The following is an 18722-nucleotide window of genomic DNA, read 5'->3' on the forward strand; positions in this document are numbered from 1 at the left end:
ATAATATATATTTATTCATATCTAGGAGTCAATTGGGGGAGCGGGGACATATAATCACCCATAGAAGCCCTTCCTGAATCCATGGAAACTTCAAAAGTCTGAAGAATGCTCTTGCTGAACACATCGGGTATATCAATTTTGGCTAATGCATCCCATGAATATTGCTATGAATAGTTCTTTTGAATGAATATACATGTACATAATGAAGCATTAGGTACATATACGCAAAGAATGGAACATAGGAAATGATGGTCTGTTTCATTGATTTTGTTCAGTGAATAAGCATGGCGCAAGACTAAACAAAGTAGGTTAATAGCTTAGTTACAAATTTGTACTGTACATGGTTCAGCCACGTCTGTAGATCCAACCCAAAACTGAAGCGTTCTTTTTTTTTTTTTTTTGGGCATATAAACTTCAAAAAGCTGATAAATGACACCTATTCCCTTCAGGTCCCCCATAGCGGCAACAGTATTCACTCCTTATCCATGTTGAAGAAGTCACGTCAGAGGATGTCCTGTTACGACTTTCGTTTTTTGAAAACACAGTATATTCAAGCATTATGTCAAGATCCAGTGATTTAAGATACTGCTCATCTTGTTACGATGGCCCAAATGTTTTCACTACCACTCTCCCTGAAGCAGTGGGAAGTTCAGTAAGTAGTCTTGATTTTCAAAAAAATACATTGTACTTTGGGCATTTCCACAATCCAGAATCTGGGATCTATAAAAGAAGTCACATCATTTTCATGTTAAAACGACGGGGACCAGCTTGTCCCTCTGCGGAGTCAACGTTAGTGCCGTTAGACTTTGACCGAGGCACATATTCAACGTCTATGTTGTTTTTATGTTTTCCTTTCCCTCTGCTCCAAACGAAAAGAAGCAGGAAACAAAACAAGACCACTCCCAGGAATGTGAAACAACCCATGGCAGTTGACACTAAAATAGTCTTTAGGTCTAAACCGAGGGTCACACCGGCCGTGGCGTTGGCAGTGGCGTTGCTGGGATCTGTGTAGTACTGGGTCCTGTTAGCGTACAGTGATCCCAGACTTTTCACCGCCAATGACGTCATCAGGGTGTCATTCCCAGCACTGTTGGAGGCAAGGCAAAGGTACACGCCGCTGTCTTGCACCTCTGCTGACTTGATCTCCAGCGTACCGTTGTTGTGGACGGTGACTCTTCCATGGCTCCTGCTTGTCAGAACTCGTCGACGTGGGGACAACCAGGACACCAGGGGCCTTGGTGTTCCTTCAGCACTGCAGCGCAACATCGCCTGCTGGCCCTCATCCACAGTGATTGTTTGTGTTTTGTTCTCGCGAATTTTTGGCTTGGTACATGTCACGTAATAAGACAGGAGAGTCTCCTTAAACTCTTTAAAAGGCCTGCCGCGAATGCCTTCAGGTGTGCTGCACTCTGGCTGCGATTCCCCAAAGAAGATGGAGTGCCTTTTCTGTAGGATCCACATGAGACGACAGTCACACACCAAGGGGTTGTTGTCAATCAGAAGAACCTCCAGGGCCTCAGGAGACTGAAAAACACCCTTCTCCAGTGTATCCAGTCGGTTGTGAGAGACATTAAGGACTTTGAGTCCCCGCAGGCCCTGGAAGGCATACGGTTCAATGATGGTTAACTGAGTTCCAACCAGATGGAGCTCTTGAAGCCGTACCAGTTCCATCAGCATCCCGCCTTCAATGTGCCTGATGCGGTTGAAGGACAGGTTGAGGTTCGTCAGGTAGGGCAGATGCTTCAGGGCTTGGTAAGGGAAGGAGGATAAGTTGGTGTTGGTTATGAACAGAGCGGTCAGGTTTAGGCCGTGCAGGGTGTTGGCCGGCACGTGGTCTAGAGAATGCCAATTATCAATTTCTAAATGCCGCAGCCGGAACAGCTTTTTGAACGAGTAAGGATGCAAAGTGCTGATGCTGAGGTATCGTAAATGGAGGCTGACCAGGTTATGCAGGTGGGAAAGGGCCTCGGTGGGTACAACTGTAAGGTTGCACCGTTCTAAGGTCAGCATCTCCAGGCTTAAAAGTCCACTGAATGCACGGTGAGAAATGTAAACCAGATCGTTGTCGCCCACTTCCAAAAACTTCAGATTGTGCAAGTCCTGGAACATGTAATCCAGCAGGATGACGATCTTGTTGTCGCTTATATCCAGTTGGGTAAGATTTGCTAAGCCCGTGAAGACGCCCAGAGGAATGAGCTTGATACGATTGCTCTTGAGACTGAGTGAGTGCATGGTAAACAGGGCGTTAAAAGCTCCAGGCTCAACATAACTGATGATATTTCCACTGAGGTCAAGTTCCTCGAGCCCGGGGAAGGCAAAAAAATCATCAGGATTGATCATTGTTAGCTTGTTCTTACTAAGGTCCAGGATCCTGGTCTCGGTCGGGATGCCGTCCGGGATGGTGGGCATGCGCTTGCGGTGACAGACAACGGCCTTGGTCTGCGCTGAACACTCGCAGCGCGAGGGACATCCCAGGGTGGAACCCACGAAGACAGCCACGAGGGCCAGTCCCAGGAACGGTTGCCAGCATGAGACGACCGCGTGCAGCATGACTTTGCTCATACAGTCGACCATTCTGTCACGGTTCTGCACAACAAGAGGGAAAGAACAGAGAGAGAGAAAGAGAGAGGTTAGTCACTCAGGATGGGCCTGGTGGTGGCTTTGGTAGTAATGTCCGTTAATATTACAAATAACATGACAGGACTGGTAAAGAGCAAAACAGCCTCAGGTGCCTTTACTAGTATTGTGTATAATTGGATAGACCTCGCTGCACACACATTTCACATTCCTGCCATCCTCTTCCCCACCGAGTTACTTATTCAAACAGGCTGAACTGCTCCACTCCATATTTTGGTTGTGCATTTCTTAGTCTTTGAATTAAAGAACATCTTTCTCTTGCTTCTTCCAGTTGAATATGTTTAATCTCTTTGTTTTTCGTTCACCCATGGGATACTGATTAAGGCACAACAGCGCTGGTTAAAATGTGTGTGTTGGTACTTAATTTGATTTGTGTGTGTGTGTGTGTGTGTGTGTGTGTGTGTCATCGTATCCCTTCAGATAGTATACTGCAAATCTAAGCCAGCAAACGAAACACATATCAGTTGGACTCTGTGCAAACATGTTGCATCTCTACTAGACACAGTTTGTCTTTTTCACACATATCACCGGTCTCTGTCGGACATTATTAAAAACCATACTGCACTCTCTGTCTCTCCCAGAAGAAACCATGGCAAACATGCTAAAGTGGAAAAAGGAAAGAAATCAATCATGGAAAAAAACACGTGGCACTTTATGCAGTTCATGGACAAGTGTGACGGAACTCAATCAACAACAACAACAAAAAAGGTTGGAGGGAATCAACAATCACCACAAAGGTCTCAAAAAGCCAATAAACAAAAAGGTCTGACATTGGATATTTTTTTATCCAATTTAGAAACTGATTCAGACAATATGCAAACAAATGGTGGATGTACAAAAATCAATTATTCTGGTAATTGTTCCAAATCCATTTAAATAAGTCCAATGGTAAAAGAGAGTCAGCCCTGATGGATGTTTCATCTTGTAAGTCATTTCAAAATGAGAGAAAAAAAATCTATCAATTTACTCCATTGTCATGCCAATGTTTTACTCTTGATCCATTTCAACATCCACTTTATACAACCATGTCTTGGTCGTGCAAGGCCGCTACAGCAAAAGCAAACATCATTATGCGGCATAAATTAATAAAAAAAAAAAAAAAAATGAATTCTAATGTCTACTTTCTGTACTTCTGCAGTGAAAAATATTGAGATTAGCCCACTCCGTTTTAAGTGACCTTGCTTGGAGGCGTACGTAGATAAATTAGGTGAGAAATATCTGGCTTCTTTTGTACATGTGGCTCACCTATATATATCCTTTCAAAAGTAATATATGCAAATTAAATCATATTTCCGTCTATTCTGGCGAAAGGTTCAACAAACCCCTCAATCTAAAAAAATACATTTGTTTCCGTGCGTCAGACTTTAGAGGGTTAAAACACCACCTGGTCCTTCCTAAATCTATTTGTTATGCAGTTTTTTTTTTCTTCTTTTTCACCCATCCATATGCCCACTCATATACATATATCACATAAGCACCTGCTCATACATACCACACGAGAACATGAAGATGAGCATGTACAAAATGAATGCACTGCTTGTCACAAACAGACTAGGTGAGGGGTTGCAAAGATTGCAAACTATCTCTGCCTCATTTGCTGTTTCATGGGCTGAGCTAAATTTAAATCAGGAGAGGAATAATCTGAATTTCGCCGCAGGATTTTAATATGCATACAGATTGTGGTACAAAGATAATATGATGGCATACCCATCTAAAGGGAAACATTGATATGATCTTCAGCATTCCTTGTTCTTCAGTATATCTAGCTGTTGACAGACAGATCTGCTATAGTAGTCATGTGCGTGTTTTATGCTGTTTTTATCCTATACAATATTTGATGTATTCCTGGCATTTGTGCATCATGTGTTTGCATTTCTATCAGTAACTGATATGCATTGTTTTCCCCCCCCGTTTTGCTGTCTCTACTTCCCCCTTGCTCCACTTTCTACAAAGCTATTTCACTATGGTTAGTGGGCACCGTATGTCGGGCTGCTGCTGACTTGGCCCGTTTAAATGTTCAACGGCTTTCTAATGCAGTTTATTGGTAATGCAGAGCTAGATCCTTAAAAGCGGTACCTCATATAATGCTCAATGTATGAATCAACATATGAATTGCCTGAGTCTGTCTTCTCAGGTAACTATTATTGCTTTCATTTAGATTTTTTGGGGGGTTTTCTGGATATCCATGAAGGGCTGGATCACAATTTAGTTTTTTAAGCTCCGACCAAAGTGTGTTTTTTGGTATCAAAGCATCGAAAACTGTTGGGTACCAAATCTTAACGCAGCACCTGATTTTATGAATCATCTAGTTGATTCATTTTGTATAAAATCAAGGCAGTATGGTTCCTATGCAGCAAAATTAAACATACTTATAGTCAGGTATTGAAAAAAAACACTCAATCCTAGTATTCAGTGCAAAGCTCAGTGATTAAATCAATAATATGACTTTCTTTAACGCAGTGTTGTCTCTAGATGGCTAACGTGATTGTGCCACACACACACACACACACACACACACACACACACACACACACACACACCTACACACCTACACTCATTTCTGTACAGGAGGTTTTTCTTGTGTCTCCCTCTGCAGATTCCTCCCACATAATAACCACCTTAGGCGCACACACACACGCACGCACACGCACACACACACACACACACACACACACACACACACACACACACACACACGCTGTCCACATAAATTGTAGCACCATATGATTCAATGGTTCACTAAGAGGGTGTCTAATCAGTATAATGATTGGGCCTCTTTGTAACAGAATGTAATCAGAGTAAGAGTGAGCCTGAGATGTGACCCCTTCACCTGGGCACTGCTGAACGAGAGAAGCATAATGCGGGAGCGTCATTAGTGGCACCAGCTGAAGTGTGTCCCCATGCAGGAGCAAATAATCCACAGAATAGGCAAGCTGCCCTGGGGCAACTTGTGCAAATAAAATCCCAATTATCTGGTCATGTACGGTTGACGTCTGTGTGTGAGTACATCTCACTATACTTTTATTATAATGTCCCTGATAATCTGACCAAGAACGACATGTAATGAATGTATCTTTGCACCGATTCATTCATCGTGTGCCGATTGTGCCCTTCACGAGAAAAGACGAGATACGGGATGGTACATTTTGTGACCCAACGTATTCAACAAGCTATACGTGAGAAATGAACCATTTTCTCTAACAAAAACACTTTTGATTTTGCCGTGGCTTTTTCGGCCTTGAAGGAGACAAAAAAAAAAATCCTTTTAGCAGCGTAGCTTGAATTTCTGTAAACGTCTCATGATTAATATGCATCGATGGCAGAATGTCGACGACGTGAGATCGAGGTGAGAGTGTGGTAGCAGAAAGAATAAGCGATGTTCACCAAACAGAAGCTTATTTTTTGCTTTTTTTTTTTTCTGTTTGTTGAAATTCTGTAATAAGACCATAATTATGAACTCACTGCGCTTCACCAGAGGCTACCGCAAACTGCTAGCTTGACAGCTGGGAACACTCACAGCAGAAGCCATATTCCTTGTTTACATTCATTAATATATGTTAATGGTGTGCAGTGATATAGATTTAATACATTTGATTATCAGTATTATCCCTGTGTTTATATTAAACATAAATACTATTTACATAGTATCCATTTGCTAAATAAACCCTCGATAAGGCATACCTATCTCCATCATGGTTTTCATTTGTTTGGGTGGAGTAATCAGAAGTAGTAGTAGTAGTAGTAGTAGTAGTAGTAGTAGTATAAAGGCAACATTATATGCCTACTCTATACATAGATTATAGAAACATTTAAAAAAACTTTAAATGATTATATTGTCTTTGATATTCTTGTCATATACAGATACATAAGGATGATTTCTGGGTAATATGTGTGCTGACAGTGCCCAGTGTGAAGCCTCTGTTTGATCATGTGATGAGATGAAACGATGGCGTGTGTGTGTGTGTGTCTGTAGCTAGTGTGCACTAGGGGCCGTCATAATAGCGGCCACCGGGGCCCCATCTTAACTACCTCAAGCCACTCGTTTATGGCCATAATGATAATTCTTTGGAGGGAGGCCTGAAGGGAATGGGGCTTGCAGACTTGGCGACTACCTGGTTGAATCTCCGTTTGGAGCTGGTGCTGCTAGCTACTTTCACCGGGCTGGGCTTCTTTTTGGTTGGATCATTTTTTTTTTTTTTAAATCTAGCGAATTGTTGCTAGTTTCTCCAACCCAAGCTTTACGAATAACTTCAACTGCAACACTTTGGAATGTAAATTAATATTAAAATATTGACCGCAGGGTAATTTCCATTTCATGTCAATATTCTGGGAACCTTCAGTGACATTCAGTTACAGTCCTGTGACAGCAGAAATCCTGCGATGCACTTAAAGATAAGACTGCACAGTTAAGGTGTTTCTATAATGTGGCCCCTGACCCACATTAGTGCGGGGTTGGATCCTAAGAGGGGGAGGATAACAACTAATGGCGTCTGACTCGGCATATCTCGGAGAACAGCTGTTACGCAGGGGTGCTGAGGTCGCCTGCGCCACGCCATCATCCCAAGCATACGTCCACAAGCGGCCCGATATTATGAATCTCAAACTTTTCTAACACTCCAGGCCGTTAAATTATGACGCGCTCGTCCACGATGACAAATACATGAGAGCATATTTGCATCTTGGCTCATTTTTTTTTTATTTCGCACGCAGTTTTCTTTTCCCATCGCGAACTCGTTTCCATATGAATCGAGTGAAAACATGCGCGGCTCGTCCATCCCATGATGCCACTCTTTACTTTTCAACACAGCCCGGGGCTAACTAGAACGAGGATGAGCAGGGATGATGTTTGTCTTTAGTGGCAAAACACGCTGTTAGTCATGATTCCACTAACACACACACAAAAAAAAAAAAACAGGCTTATATCACCTCACACGTTAATTACAGGTGGATTTTCTCCATCTTTTCGTCGGGCTAACAAAGCTTTGTGTAGCGTTGACCTCTCTCGGCTGGGTGTCGAGGTGAGTGAACGCTACAAGAGGATTTATTAGACAGCATTGGAGAGGTGAGAGGGGCGCTGCGCTGAAGACAGGAGATTGCGATCGCTCCCCGGGGCAGACAACGGATATCTTTCCGCAGGGTCATTGCTGAATTTCTGTCTCGGTATCTTTCTTTGGCGAAAATGTTCTTACGTTGTTGTTGTTACTGTACTTGGATGTGGGAGCTTCACAGTGCAGGATGATGATGTATGTGCAGAGTCGCCACAATAGGAACGGCTTTTATTACTATAAGTTATCTAAGATATAGGGTCTACGGTACGCAAGGCGGTGATGATGGAATAACAAACACGCGCGAGTGAAATGTAAAAGGTTAAAGTCGGTAACATTGCCGTTTAAAAGGGTGGTAAATTACTGTGCTTATGGCTCATTTACCTTTCTTTTTTTTTTTCAGACTGTAAAACCTATGGATGTGCAATAACACAGCGAAGAAATATCACAGTTGTTTGAAAGTAATGATATGCACTAAGTGGGTAAGTTCACAAATTATGATCGCATGCTGCGTATACGAAGTCCTGCATCCTGGACATAAAACTTGTTTACAGTATACGGTGATTTCAAAAGGAAAGCCTGACAATTATTTATTCATTGATTCTCTTTTATGGGGGGAAAAAAAATAAAATAAATCAACAATAAAGATCACAAGAGTTCACATCCTGCTGCGTTCTTTTTACTTAGCTACATATTTACGCATTCATGCACGCAGAAAAAACAACAACACAGCAATACAAATGAATATACAGATTTTAAATACAGTACGGAACACAGCCGTGGTCCTCCGGCAAAACGTTCTCTTCCCTTTAATCTCCTCTGAGTTACTGCAGCCAGAAACTCCACGGAAACTATGCTAATTTTTAATTGGAACAAATTAAATCTAGCAATCATGGGTCAGTTTGCTCATCAGTGTCTCTCCCCCTGCCGGGCAGAGTGGACACCCACTATCAATGTTTGATTTCAAATTATTTACCAACTAATTACCCCAACAGCTCCGGTACGGAGCGCATGCAATTATGCTAAATGATAAATCGAATGGCTCAACGGTAGACCTGACTTTACGGGAGGGCCGCTTATTTAGACTGAAACGTGATCTCGGGCAACAGAGGGTTTAAAGTCTGACTTAATATGATCGGACGCAAATACACCGAGCGTGTCTTGAAATCAAAGCTTTAACTGCATATGAGTTATTGGTACTTTTTAAAAAAAATAAAAAATCATGACTTTTATAGTCATTTGAATGCGGGCTGTAGGGGCGTCAAACCTGTTCATCCGTTAAAGGATTATATAAGCAGACGGTTCAAGAGCGAACATGAAAAGTTGGCATAATACAGTTTTTTTCCGCACGAGCGATGACACTGTTTGTCACTGGTGGACTCTGTAACCGCTGCGTTCTGTTGACGCTCACTCTCTTTAAGCCGTAATCCTGGCAAACTATTGGCTGTAAACATTTTTTTTTTTTTTTGCTTCGGCTTTTCATCCGAGGGGTGAGTTTGAACACCCTGAACGCTCACAAGGCGCTTCTTACTTTGCTCAAGTAGTTTGAGGATTTAGATAACAACTTGGCCTCTTGTGCAATCAACCAATAAAAAGCCACTTGTGAAATTGGCCTAGCCTCTATCTCCTCTGGAAAGGTTTTTTTTTTCCAGATCGTGTTTGATGCGGCCCCCGGGTACTGATCATTGCACATAATGCGATTCCTCTTCGCAGACAGAAAAAAAAAAGGCCTCCCTGCGTTTATGGCGGATGGTGGGAGACAGTTGCTTTCTTTACCCGGCAATTATCAACACCTCGTAAAAAAAAAAAAAAAAAAAAGCATAATCAAAGTGTCAAATTTTGATATTTTGACTTGGAGGAACGGCTCCCGGAGAAAGAGCTCTTTTGAAAGCGACGGGGGGGTGGGGGTGGGGGGGGGGGGAGATGTGTGAGGAATAAAGCTATAATGAAAGCAACATTATGTGTAATCATGCGGAGAGAGAATGTGCTACATACTGGGTGCTGCAGTTATATGGCGAGCTCTCTTGTACATTAGCATCTGACATGGGCTGCCCTCCCCGTCAACGGCTCCAATCGCACTGTAATTGGTTATAATGAGGAATGAATAATAAAGGAGACTCTTTCAGAAAGTGCTAAAAAGAAGAAGAAGAAAAAAAAAAAAAAAAAAACTACTTCCACGCAGCAGTCCTAAAATCCATTCAAGTCAGCTCTGACATGTGCACAGACGTCTGCACGGTGAGTGTTAGCACTATATGCAGTATATAATCACTGTTTTCCCTGCTGGGCGATTAAAGTTTTTTTTTTGTGGTCAAGAGATAGTTAATCTTTGCTCTCTGAAAACAGCAGAGGAACATGCAAAAAGCAAGAGTTTGATGTCTTAATTTCCCAGACAACTTAAAAAAAAAAAAACTAACATTAAATCCTCGTAAGGGTCATTGTAAGGGAAAGTTATTAAATCATCATTTTATTTTAATGAGGCGTATATCTTATAATGATGCTACCCTGAAGGAGAGGTGTTATTAACTTGCAGGTTAGTTCGCAGTCAGAGTGTGTGTAATCAACCCACCTTTTTCAAAAGAGCATCGCGAGTAATCAAATGGGACCGTAATGAGAGGGAAGAGACTACAATGCTCTTTTGCCTTATCCATTATTGAAGGGATTCTTCAGTAAAGTGCAGACAGGCTTTAAGGTGAGCCTGCCAAACGTGCAAGAGGACACTGTACTTCTTTAATAAACCACCGGCAATCTGACGTCTCGTGCAACGGGAAGCCTCCTCAGGATGTGACCCGGATACGATTACGCGGCTCAGCCCCCATTCATTTTTCCAAAACACCAAATTATTCACAGGAGAAGACAGCAGCAGCACTTCCAATGGTAGGTAAGTATTGTTCCGTTTTTGGTTTTTTTTTACAGCTGTTTTCATAAATCAGAATCAGTGCAGCAAACTGGATCATTTTTTTTTTTTTAAAAAGACACACGATGCAACGGCGAGACGACTGCGGTCGCGTGACGAGGGTTTTGGGACCTAAAAGCCCTTAACGGCGAGGATCAACAGCCTTGGGGCAATAATAGGCTTCTGTGCACAAATTGCCCTTCTGCTCGGCTTGCAGTGCGAAGTCAAAAGCTTCAATTAATCAGCGTTAATGAGAGATAAACTCGGTAGATTGAGTCAGTTGTTCTTTTTCCGTGTCTGATAACCCGTTGGTTTGGGAAGGAGTCAAGAAAACGGCCGCATCAAACAGACGGATTTCCATTCATCCGGCACAGAAGAGCCTCTCAGAGAAGAGAGCTAATCTTACGTTTAATAGCTATTCAAATTCTGAACTTTGGAGACAAGAAGGAGCTGGTAAAAAAAATAAAAAAGGTAACCAAACTTGGTAATTAAATGTATGAGGATAAAAATACAACTGACAATATGAAAGGAATTAATGAGGTCTGGGGAACAGAGCGTTGTCATTTCATTACACTTACAAAGTGACAAGTGAAAAAGGACAAAAAGAAAAAAAAAAAAAATCAAGCAATTTGTCAGTTCATTAGAGAGCAATGTGTTGCGTATTAAGAGTTTTAATGTGCTGTATTTTTCCCCAGTTAAAATGACATCCGCTCTCTCCACACTCCCGTTTAGTCCGACTCAAAGGATGTAGACTGCGTGCGGGTGGAGGCCTGCTATCATCCCCCTCCACTGTACCTGCTATATATCTTTATACAACGACACCGTCGCTGTGCTCAGTGCTGCCCAGGAAGATTGTGATTGGTTGAAAGAAATACAAACAAGCCGGTGCATTGTCCCCCCCCCCCCCCCCCCCCCCCCCCCTCCTAACCAGACTGATAATGGGTGCTGACACAGCGGTGTGGAGATAGGCCCTGGCTATGAGAGACTACTCCCATTAGACTCATACAATATGAACATTAATACACCTTTACATTGATATTGAGGTGAAGCTATTGTGCTTTATGGTTCTACTTAAGCAGGTCGGACAGCCCTCCAGTGAGACGTCTTTGTTCCTTCGCTATGACTGGGACGTTCGGGACAGAAATCTTAATCTCACACTAACAAGAGGGAAATAGTCCAAATAGGTCATGCAAACGACCCAGAGGATATGCTACAAATGTGTTTTCTGGAAGATGTTGGAGCATTGGCCTGCCTCTTATCTGATGTAAGAGACACAGCCTGCAACTCATCTGTAGTGACTTTTAACTAATGCCCGTGTTTCTTTTAAACTGCTCTGAAATGATCAGGTATCCAGCTCTGGACAGACCCAGTTCTACCGTCAGCTGTGCTGCTGAAGTACAAACGTAAAATGTTCTAATTTATAACAACATTCACCCGTAACATGACATCACGCTGATACACGTCTCTGTTTTAAATACCCAGAACATATTAATATTCCATATTAATCACGGTGCTACCCAGCGGTGTTCTTCGATGATGAAACGGAGACTGATAACGTCTACTATATGTAAGATATATTCTGCAACACAAACACTAAATATAACATGTGAACTCACTGGGTCTACTCTTTCTGCAAAAAAAAAAATCAATAACCGCATCGGAGACCGTAATCCCAGTCACACGCGGATTTATATTATAGATTAGTTATAGTATCAAAACCAGCAACGATTGGGACTTGACTACAGTAACATATGTGATGTTACAATGTACAACTAGCACACGGAGTGATTTAAGTTTGACATTTTTCATTTCACATTTCAGGCAACGCTACAGTGATAAGTCAGTGATGCCTAGAGGGATTTTCTCTTCTCCACCTGCTGCCTCCACAGAGAGATTAGCCCACAACAGCACCCCTGAAGCTGCGAGGAATGCTATGTTTTGCTCATGGGTTCAACCAGCAAGTGAGTGTACACACACACACACACACACACACACACACACACACACACACACACACATGCCAACAAAAGAGGCTTGAACCTGGGCACTGCAGGTGTGAAGGAACTGCTTCTTAAAAATCATAGCTGCCAGTAACAGGTAAAGAAAGGATAATATTCAGGACAGGAAATGAAAAAAAGATGAAGCTCTCCTTTCCTTAATCTTCTCTTTCCTTTAATGACTTCATCATAAACTTGCACAACCGGCAAGACGGCCTCAAATTCCTGTCGCCGATCTCTTATAGTTTCACTGACCTAGACTGTTTTTTTTTTTTTTATTCAGCCTCACGTCTAAAGAGCATTTTTTTTTTTTTTTAAAAGGGTAAGCAGAACCTCGAGTGGATTTCTTCCCTCTCCGCCTTTGAACCGAAAAGCCTTGAGATAAATTGTGTGTGGACTGATTAAAATGCATCTGCAGCAGCCGTTAACACATTGTGTGGGCTCATGAGAGCCCTTGAGCCCCCCCCCCCCCTCAACCCCTCCACGTCTGGACAGCCTACATCAGGTCTGAGTGGTGCTATGACTCAACCACAGGGACAGTTAAAGGTGACTGGCAAAACCCTTTTACCCCTCCACCCACAGACCTCATTCTGGCCTATATTCACATCGAAACATTCCCGTAAAGATACCATATAGCGTATACAGCCTGAGCCCAAAAATAAGGCAACTATATCAACAATCAGCCATAATAAAGGAGGACATGTACTGCTGACTGCATACAGGCCTGGAGCAGAAAATTCAGAAAACAACAAACAGTATTACTGCAGCATAATGAAAGCATCATGCATCATATTGCCAAAAAGTGCATGAGCTTAGACCAAGTACTGTGCTGAGACGCCGCAAACATCTCATAGTCTCACGCATGAAAAGGAATTAACATTTTGCACATAATTTACTAACCGGTGTTGTCATTTGTTTATTAAGCGTCATTCTGCACACGAGGTCTTCAGCACACTCACGAGAGACCGGTAGGCAAGAAGTATTTCATGCCCATAACAACAGAAACTACAGAAATCATTCATGACGTCGGTAGAAGGGAACACGTGCAGCTCCGACATACCCATGTGTCTCCGTGACGGCAGAAACACTTGGCAGGAAATCTTGTACAAATATCTGAAAAGACATCTCTCCATCTCTTCCTCTAAATCAAAATGGATTCACAACTTCTCATCTCTTGCGCCATTATTTACCGGCGCATCGTGGCGCTTGTTCCTCTGTGTCTCCCTCTTTGTCTTCCCCTCTCTCTATCTCTCTCCCTCCTCTTTGGTTTTGTCTCTCCTCACCCAATCAAGAGATCTGGCCTATGACCCTCGCAGCTCGATGCCATTAAAACTCCTTTCAATTCTTCAGCTTGTAGCCTTGGAAAAAAAAGAAAGAAGACAATGTAGCCCTTAATATCGGCCCTTGATATCGGCTTGCATAATTTCCTCTCTCTTATAGTCTCAGTCATCTTTAGAAAAAGAAAAAAATATTGAGGCTTTAAAAAAAACCCATGTACGATTATTTCGCTTTTCACTGGCATTTCAAACGCAGTCGGGGGGGGGGGGTGCGTAGCGGTGTATCGACTGACTTCAATGGCTCTATTGTGCGGCCTGACGTGTCCAGCAGTATGCGAGATTAGCCTTGGAAGACAATAATAAGCGTAACGCGAATTTTCCCCCAGTCATTTCCGATGTGACGATCTGCTTATCTTTACAATTACATTTACAAAAACACGGCAGAAAGTAGAGGATGATGCAGATGTTCGGTTGTTTGTATTCACATTTATGCAGATGAGAAGCTCGGCTACCACTGCTGATATAGAAATGAAAAAGCTGGGGGAAAACAAAAATGGCTACGCGGTTAATTCCACTCGACTAACCCCGTTCTGATATTACTTCAGCACACGGCTTAGTCCCAGGTACAACGGGTGCATGGTGGTGGTAGCACCGGGTTGCTAATGTTCATGCTATTGCAGCAGATTTTAGTGAGGTTAATGAACTCCCAGGTGACAAATCAAAGCAAGGCGTTTGAGTGATTTGACTGTTTGTTTTTTTTTATAGCTGGCTGTTATCAGCTATCCAATATGGCTCTCCCGTGGGATTATAGTCCATTCAAGGATAACAAAGCTTTATTGGATATTGACCAGGTCACGTGATTCAGTTGTTGTAGAGCAGCAGCAGCAGCAAAAAAAAAAATAAAAGATACAGCAGGTGGTAAAAGAAAAAAAAAAATCACCGTCCTGCTGATTCTTGCCTCAGTCAATATTGCATTTATGTTGCTTCACGCTGTTCCGTGTTCATTTCAAACTCCGTGGGATGCGTTTCCTAAAGCTCACATCATGTTTAGAATATCAGTGAAATTGTTTGCCATCACATTTACCCCCCCCCCCACGATCTATTCCTGCTTTCCCCTGAGCAGCTATAAAGAAGCCTAAATAGGAGACATGCGCTTCAGCTATGAATGGTAGAACATATTGCTGGCGGTGGAGCGTGTGTGTTGGTATATTCAAACTTCTATAGTTTATTCAGACTAGCTATGATGACCGTACATTTGTACAGTGCCTTTTCCCATTCCCATGTATGATTAAAACTCGTCATGAACCTTTAATAGCCTTAAGAATGTTTGCTATTAAGCAGCATATCCCCGTTCTTACTTCTGTCACCTTTATTTATGCTTAGTGTCGGACTCCGCCGCATTGTGACAAGTGCCTGACTGATGTATCTGATATCACCATTACAAGGTTGTATCCCTTGAGTAAACAGGTTGTGGCGGGGGTGGGTAATGTCTTTTAATATCCTTTGGGCTCTTATAGGAACCTCTTCTCCCCAATATCTTTGACGTTTGATAGATGGGTACCAATCATGCTCTGGGTGGGTTTTAATCACCCCGCTGTATAGCCTTGCTGTCCTGGGTTTGTGCACATCCCAATGCCAGATAGTTCGGTTTCCAGGAAGCTTTCAATTGCTCCTCTGTAAAAGTTAACGAGAAATTGAAATGGGTATTTTTGCTTTCTTAAGATCCTAAAGAAATACTGCCAGTCATGAGCCTTCTCCACCAGGATGGAGATGTGTGACGGACCAAGTCATCACACCTCTTGTTTGTGACGCTGATTCCCAGAAGCTGTTTACTTGCTCCAGGTGGGGGTGTGCGTCTTCTCCTTTGTTTTAAAATAAACAATCCGCTCCTTGGTTTTAATGAAGTTCAGCGGTAGGTTGTTCTCTGAGCACCGTTCTGCACGATTGTTGATTTCCTCTCTATATGGAGTCTCGTCGTTGCTTTCAACCCGGCCGGCGAAGGTATAGTGTCATCTGCGAAACCTCACCGAACAGAGGAGAGCAGTCTGGGGTGAACGGCGTGATCGGCACACAGCGGAGGAGGCGGGGCTGCCAATCTGAACCACCTATGGGTCTGTTTGTAAAGAAGTCTAATAACCAGTTGCGGTACTAAACCCGGACTGTTTGTGTGGACATCGTCCAGTGTGTTGTTCTTCCTCTGCTGGGTGATGTGGACAATGCTGATGAAAATTTAGGGAACACAGATCTGAGGTGGGATTGATTAAATCATAATAAAAAACACCATCCGCTCGCTTTGTCATGGTGTCTGCTGATTAACTCTTTCACTTCCTGTAATGCATTGTTTATCACAGCGCAAAAAGGGAAGGAACGTCGAAAGCAGCAACGTGGGGGGGGGGGGGGGGGGGGGGGAGCGCCGGTGAAATCTCAGCGCAACATCCTAGCATTAAAATAAAACATTTTGACAAATGGGAAACATTGTCCCATCCACAGTTTGGGCACCAAGTATTGACGTAAACACTATCTGCCATAAAAAACCCAGTTATAGTTGAGACTTAACCTGAAACATAATGAATCAATACATAACAAATGCACAAACTGGAAAAGCTCATCGCTATCATTCTTGATGAGATGCTACCGCGTTGTCATTTTCTCTTTATTCATATGAAAATGCATCTGCGCCGCATTAAAGCAGTGCCATACATTCCGTAGTACATGTATGAATGTCACAACATCTTTGAGTGCTCTCTGAAGTAAAGTAAATGACTGACGCACAAACATTTTCCCCAGCTCTAATGGAAGTGTCATGTATCGCCTTCAAGCAACACTTGAGTGACAAAACACTCCATATACTGTATGTATATATGTACATATATCTGTATAATCACTGATCCTACCATGATAAATTCACACGTCATACTTTGAATAATTCATGAGGAGAGGCTTGGGTGGTCTCCCAGTAACTTTCACACACACATCTCATTTGGAATAATATGGGAAAGGCCAAGTGGTGGGAGTCAAATGAAAAGAAAACAAGAAAAAATATAGAAATCTTTGAATTTGAATCCTGATCTGTCGGAGCTGCTCGTCAGAGGCAACAGCCACCGGCTGCGTTCAGTCAAACGTGCGAGAGCAGGATTGTGTCTGCGTTTGCCGTTGGTGCGCTCAGGTAATGTCACCCGCTTAAACAATGTTGACTCGTGAAAACAATGTAGCTAGAATTTAATCAAAATAAACATGTTCAAGTTTAATTAAATTGCTTTCTCCGTTACAGATTGCCTCCAGTACAAACACCGGCAATAAGATTATACAAGACGCAGTTCAAGCAACTTTGGAAATATTCAAATTGGAAGAAGTTTGTAAAAGTGCAATACTGTGAAAATAAAAAAAAAATCGGCTCTATTAAATTACTTTTGTTTCATAGTATTCAAGCTCAAGTTTGATACAAATGGCCTTTCTCAGGTGGCTGTCATCGCTACGGTAGACTGAAACACATTTCCTGCTCCGTCGGCTCCCTTGGGTGCTGGGTGAACGAGGCAGAGGAACACCCTCGGTACTAATCAGTGAACCGCACTCAGTCCCTCTACGGTCTCACAGTGTTTTTGTGGTTATAGCGGTGACAGCGACTGCATTTTCTGCCAATTTTTCTTAAGTAAAAGTTATCGTTATTGTGCAAGAAAACAAAAAAGAAAAGTGATTGTATTAAGATGTCACTGATAATGATAAAAAAAAAAAGTAATGATCCCAGTGGGAGAATGAATTATCTTCAAATGTAGCAGCTGGTGCTCTAGATAACCATATTGTATTAATGAGCCACAAAAAGTTCTTAAATATGAAAAATGGTCTGATTCCTGTAACACAAACTCCGTTTAGAGTTTGAAAACAGTTGCTCACAGTGGATGTCGTACAGAGCGCCACTTTTGCGATTATGTATTTATCAAATAACCCGTACAAAAAATGGCCTCCACTCTCTCTTACGTCCCACTTCGTTCTGTTTTTGTGTCTCCTTGACGCAGCTTGCTCGGTGAAGGTCGGAGCAGCGAGACAGCATTTTGGATCCTCCGAGGGACTCCGTAGCTTACTTCACAGCAGCTAGCTTAGCTACCAATAGCCCTAGCCAATGCTAATATTTTCAACAGCGTTTTAACAGGTGTTTCTAGGTAGCTACAATGCTGGATGTGGACTTCTACTTCATATTGTCAATGAGATCAAATCACCCTAACACACGCACATGTTAAATATCAGGCAAAACAAAAAAGTTCCCATATGGATATATACAATATGGTGAGAATAATAAAGTTGTCAACTGGACCAGAATTCAGTGTCAGATGTTTTCCGAATGAGAAAACTACTTGTCGTCACTCTATAGCTTGTTTACAACAGTCGTCTCTAGTTTCCTTTTTGCCAGCGTGCCCCAGAAACAGCGACGGCCTCATGCGGCATCATTACCCCGGAAAACCAGCAGGTGCTCATTTGCATTTTTTTTTAACACATTTCACCTCCAATTTCCCTGCGATCCTGCTGCGTACGCGACACACAGCGCTTGTGTGTGAAACGACGCGGGTCGTGAAGGACTTACGGCTGCGCGATCACAGGTCCAAAACGTGTCCGGCAATGACATTTTGGGATATTACGGAGAGTTTACGTGCCGATCTAATCTGCAGAGCAGGGAGAGGACTTGGTATTTTACCAATACATGTTAGTCAAAGTTAGTCAAACAGGAGACGAGGAGGGGAGCTTGTTGGCCCCAGTGTAGCTGCACTGTTTGTTAAATCCAGCAGAATCTGATAAGATGTCACCCAAAGTATTTGCAAGAGCTCATTCAATCAATTGTAAACGGTATCAAATGTCAGCATCGCTGTAAACACGGTTTTAT

The 18722-nt window shown here is 42.5% G+C and overlaps 1 protein-coding gene across 2 annotated transcripts in view; it reads right to left on the bottom strand.

Annotated features, from left to right (window-relative positions):
- Positions 1–362: 362 nt before the first annotated feature.
- Positions 363–18722, bottom strand: part of lingo2 (leucine rich repeat and Ig domain containing 2) — a 175002-nt gene continuing 156642 nt past the window's right edge. For both annotated transcript variants that reach the window (XM_068715192.1, XM_068715191.1), the window contains one exon: positions 363–2586. In XM_068715192.1, the coding sequence (XP_068571293.1) occupies positions 733–2574 (1842 nt within the window). In that variant the 5' untranslated portion in view covers positions 2575–2586 and the 3' untranslated portion in view covers positions 363–732. The remainder of the gene's footprint in view (positions 2587–18722) is intronic.

This window comes from Cebidichthys violaceus, unplaced genomic scaffold (genome assembly GCF_023349555.1).
Source record: "Cebidichthys violaceus isolate CVI_PGR_0920_01 unplaced genomic scaffold, fCebVio1.0.p SCAF_2, whole genome shotgun sequence".
NCBI classification, from domain to species: domain Eukaryota; kingdom Metazoa; phylum Chordata; class Actinopteri; order Perciformes; family Stichaeidae; genus Cebidichthys; species Cebidichthys violaceus.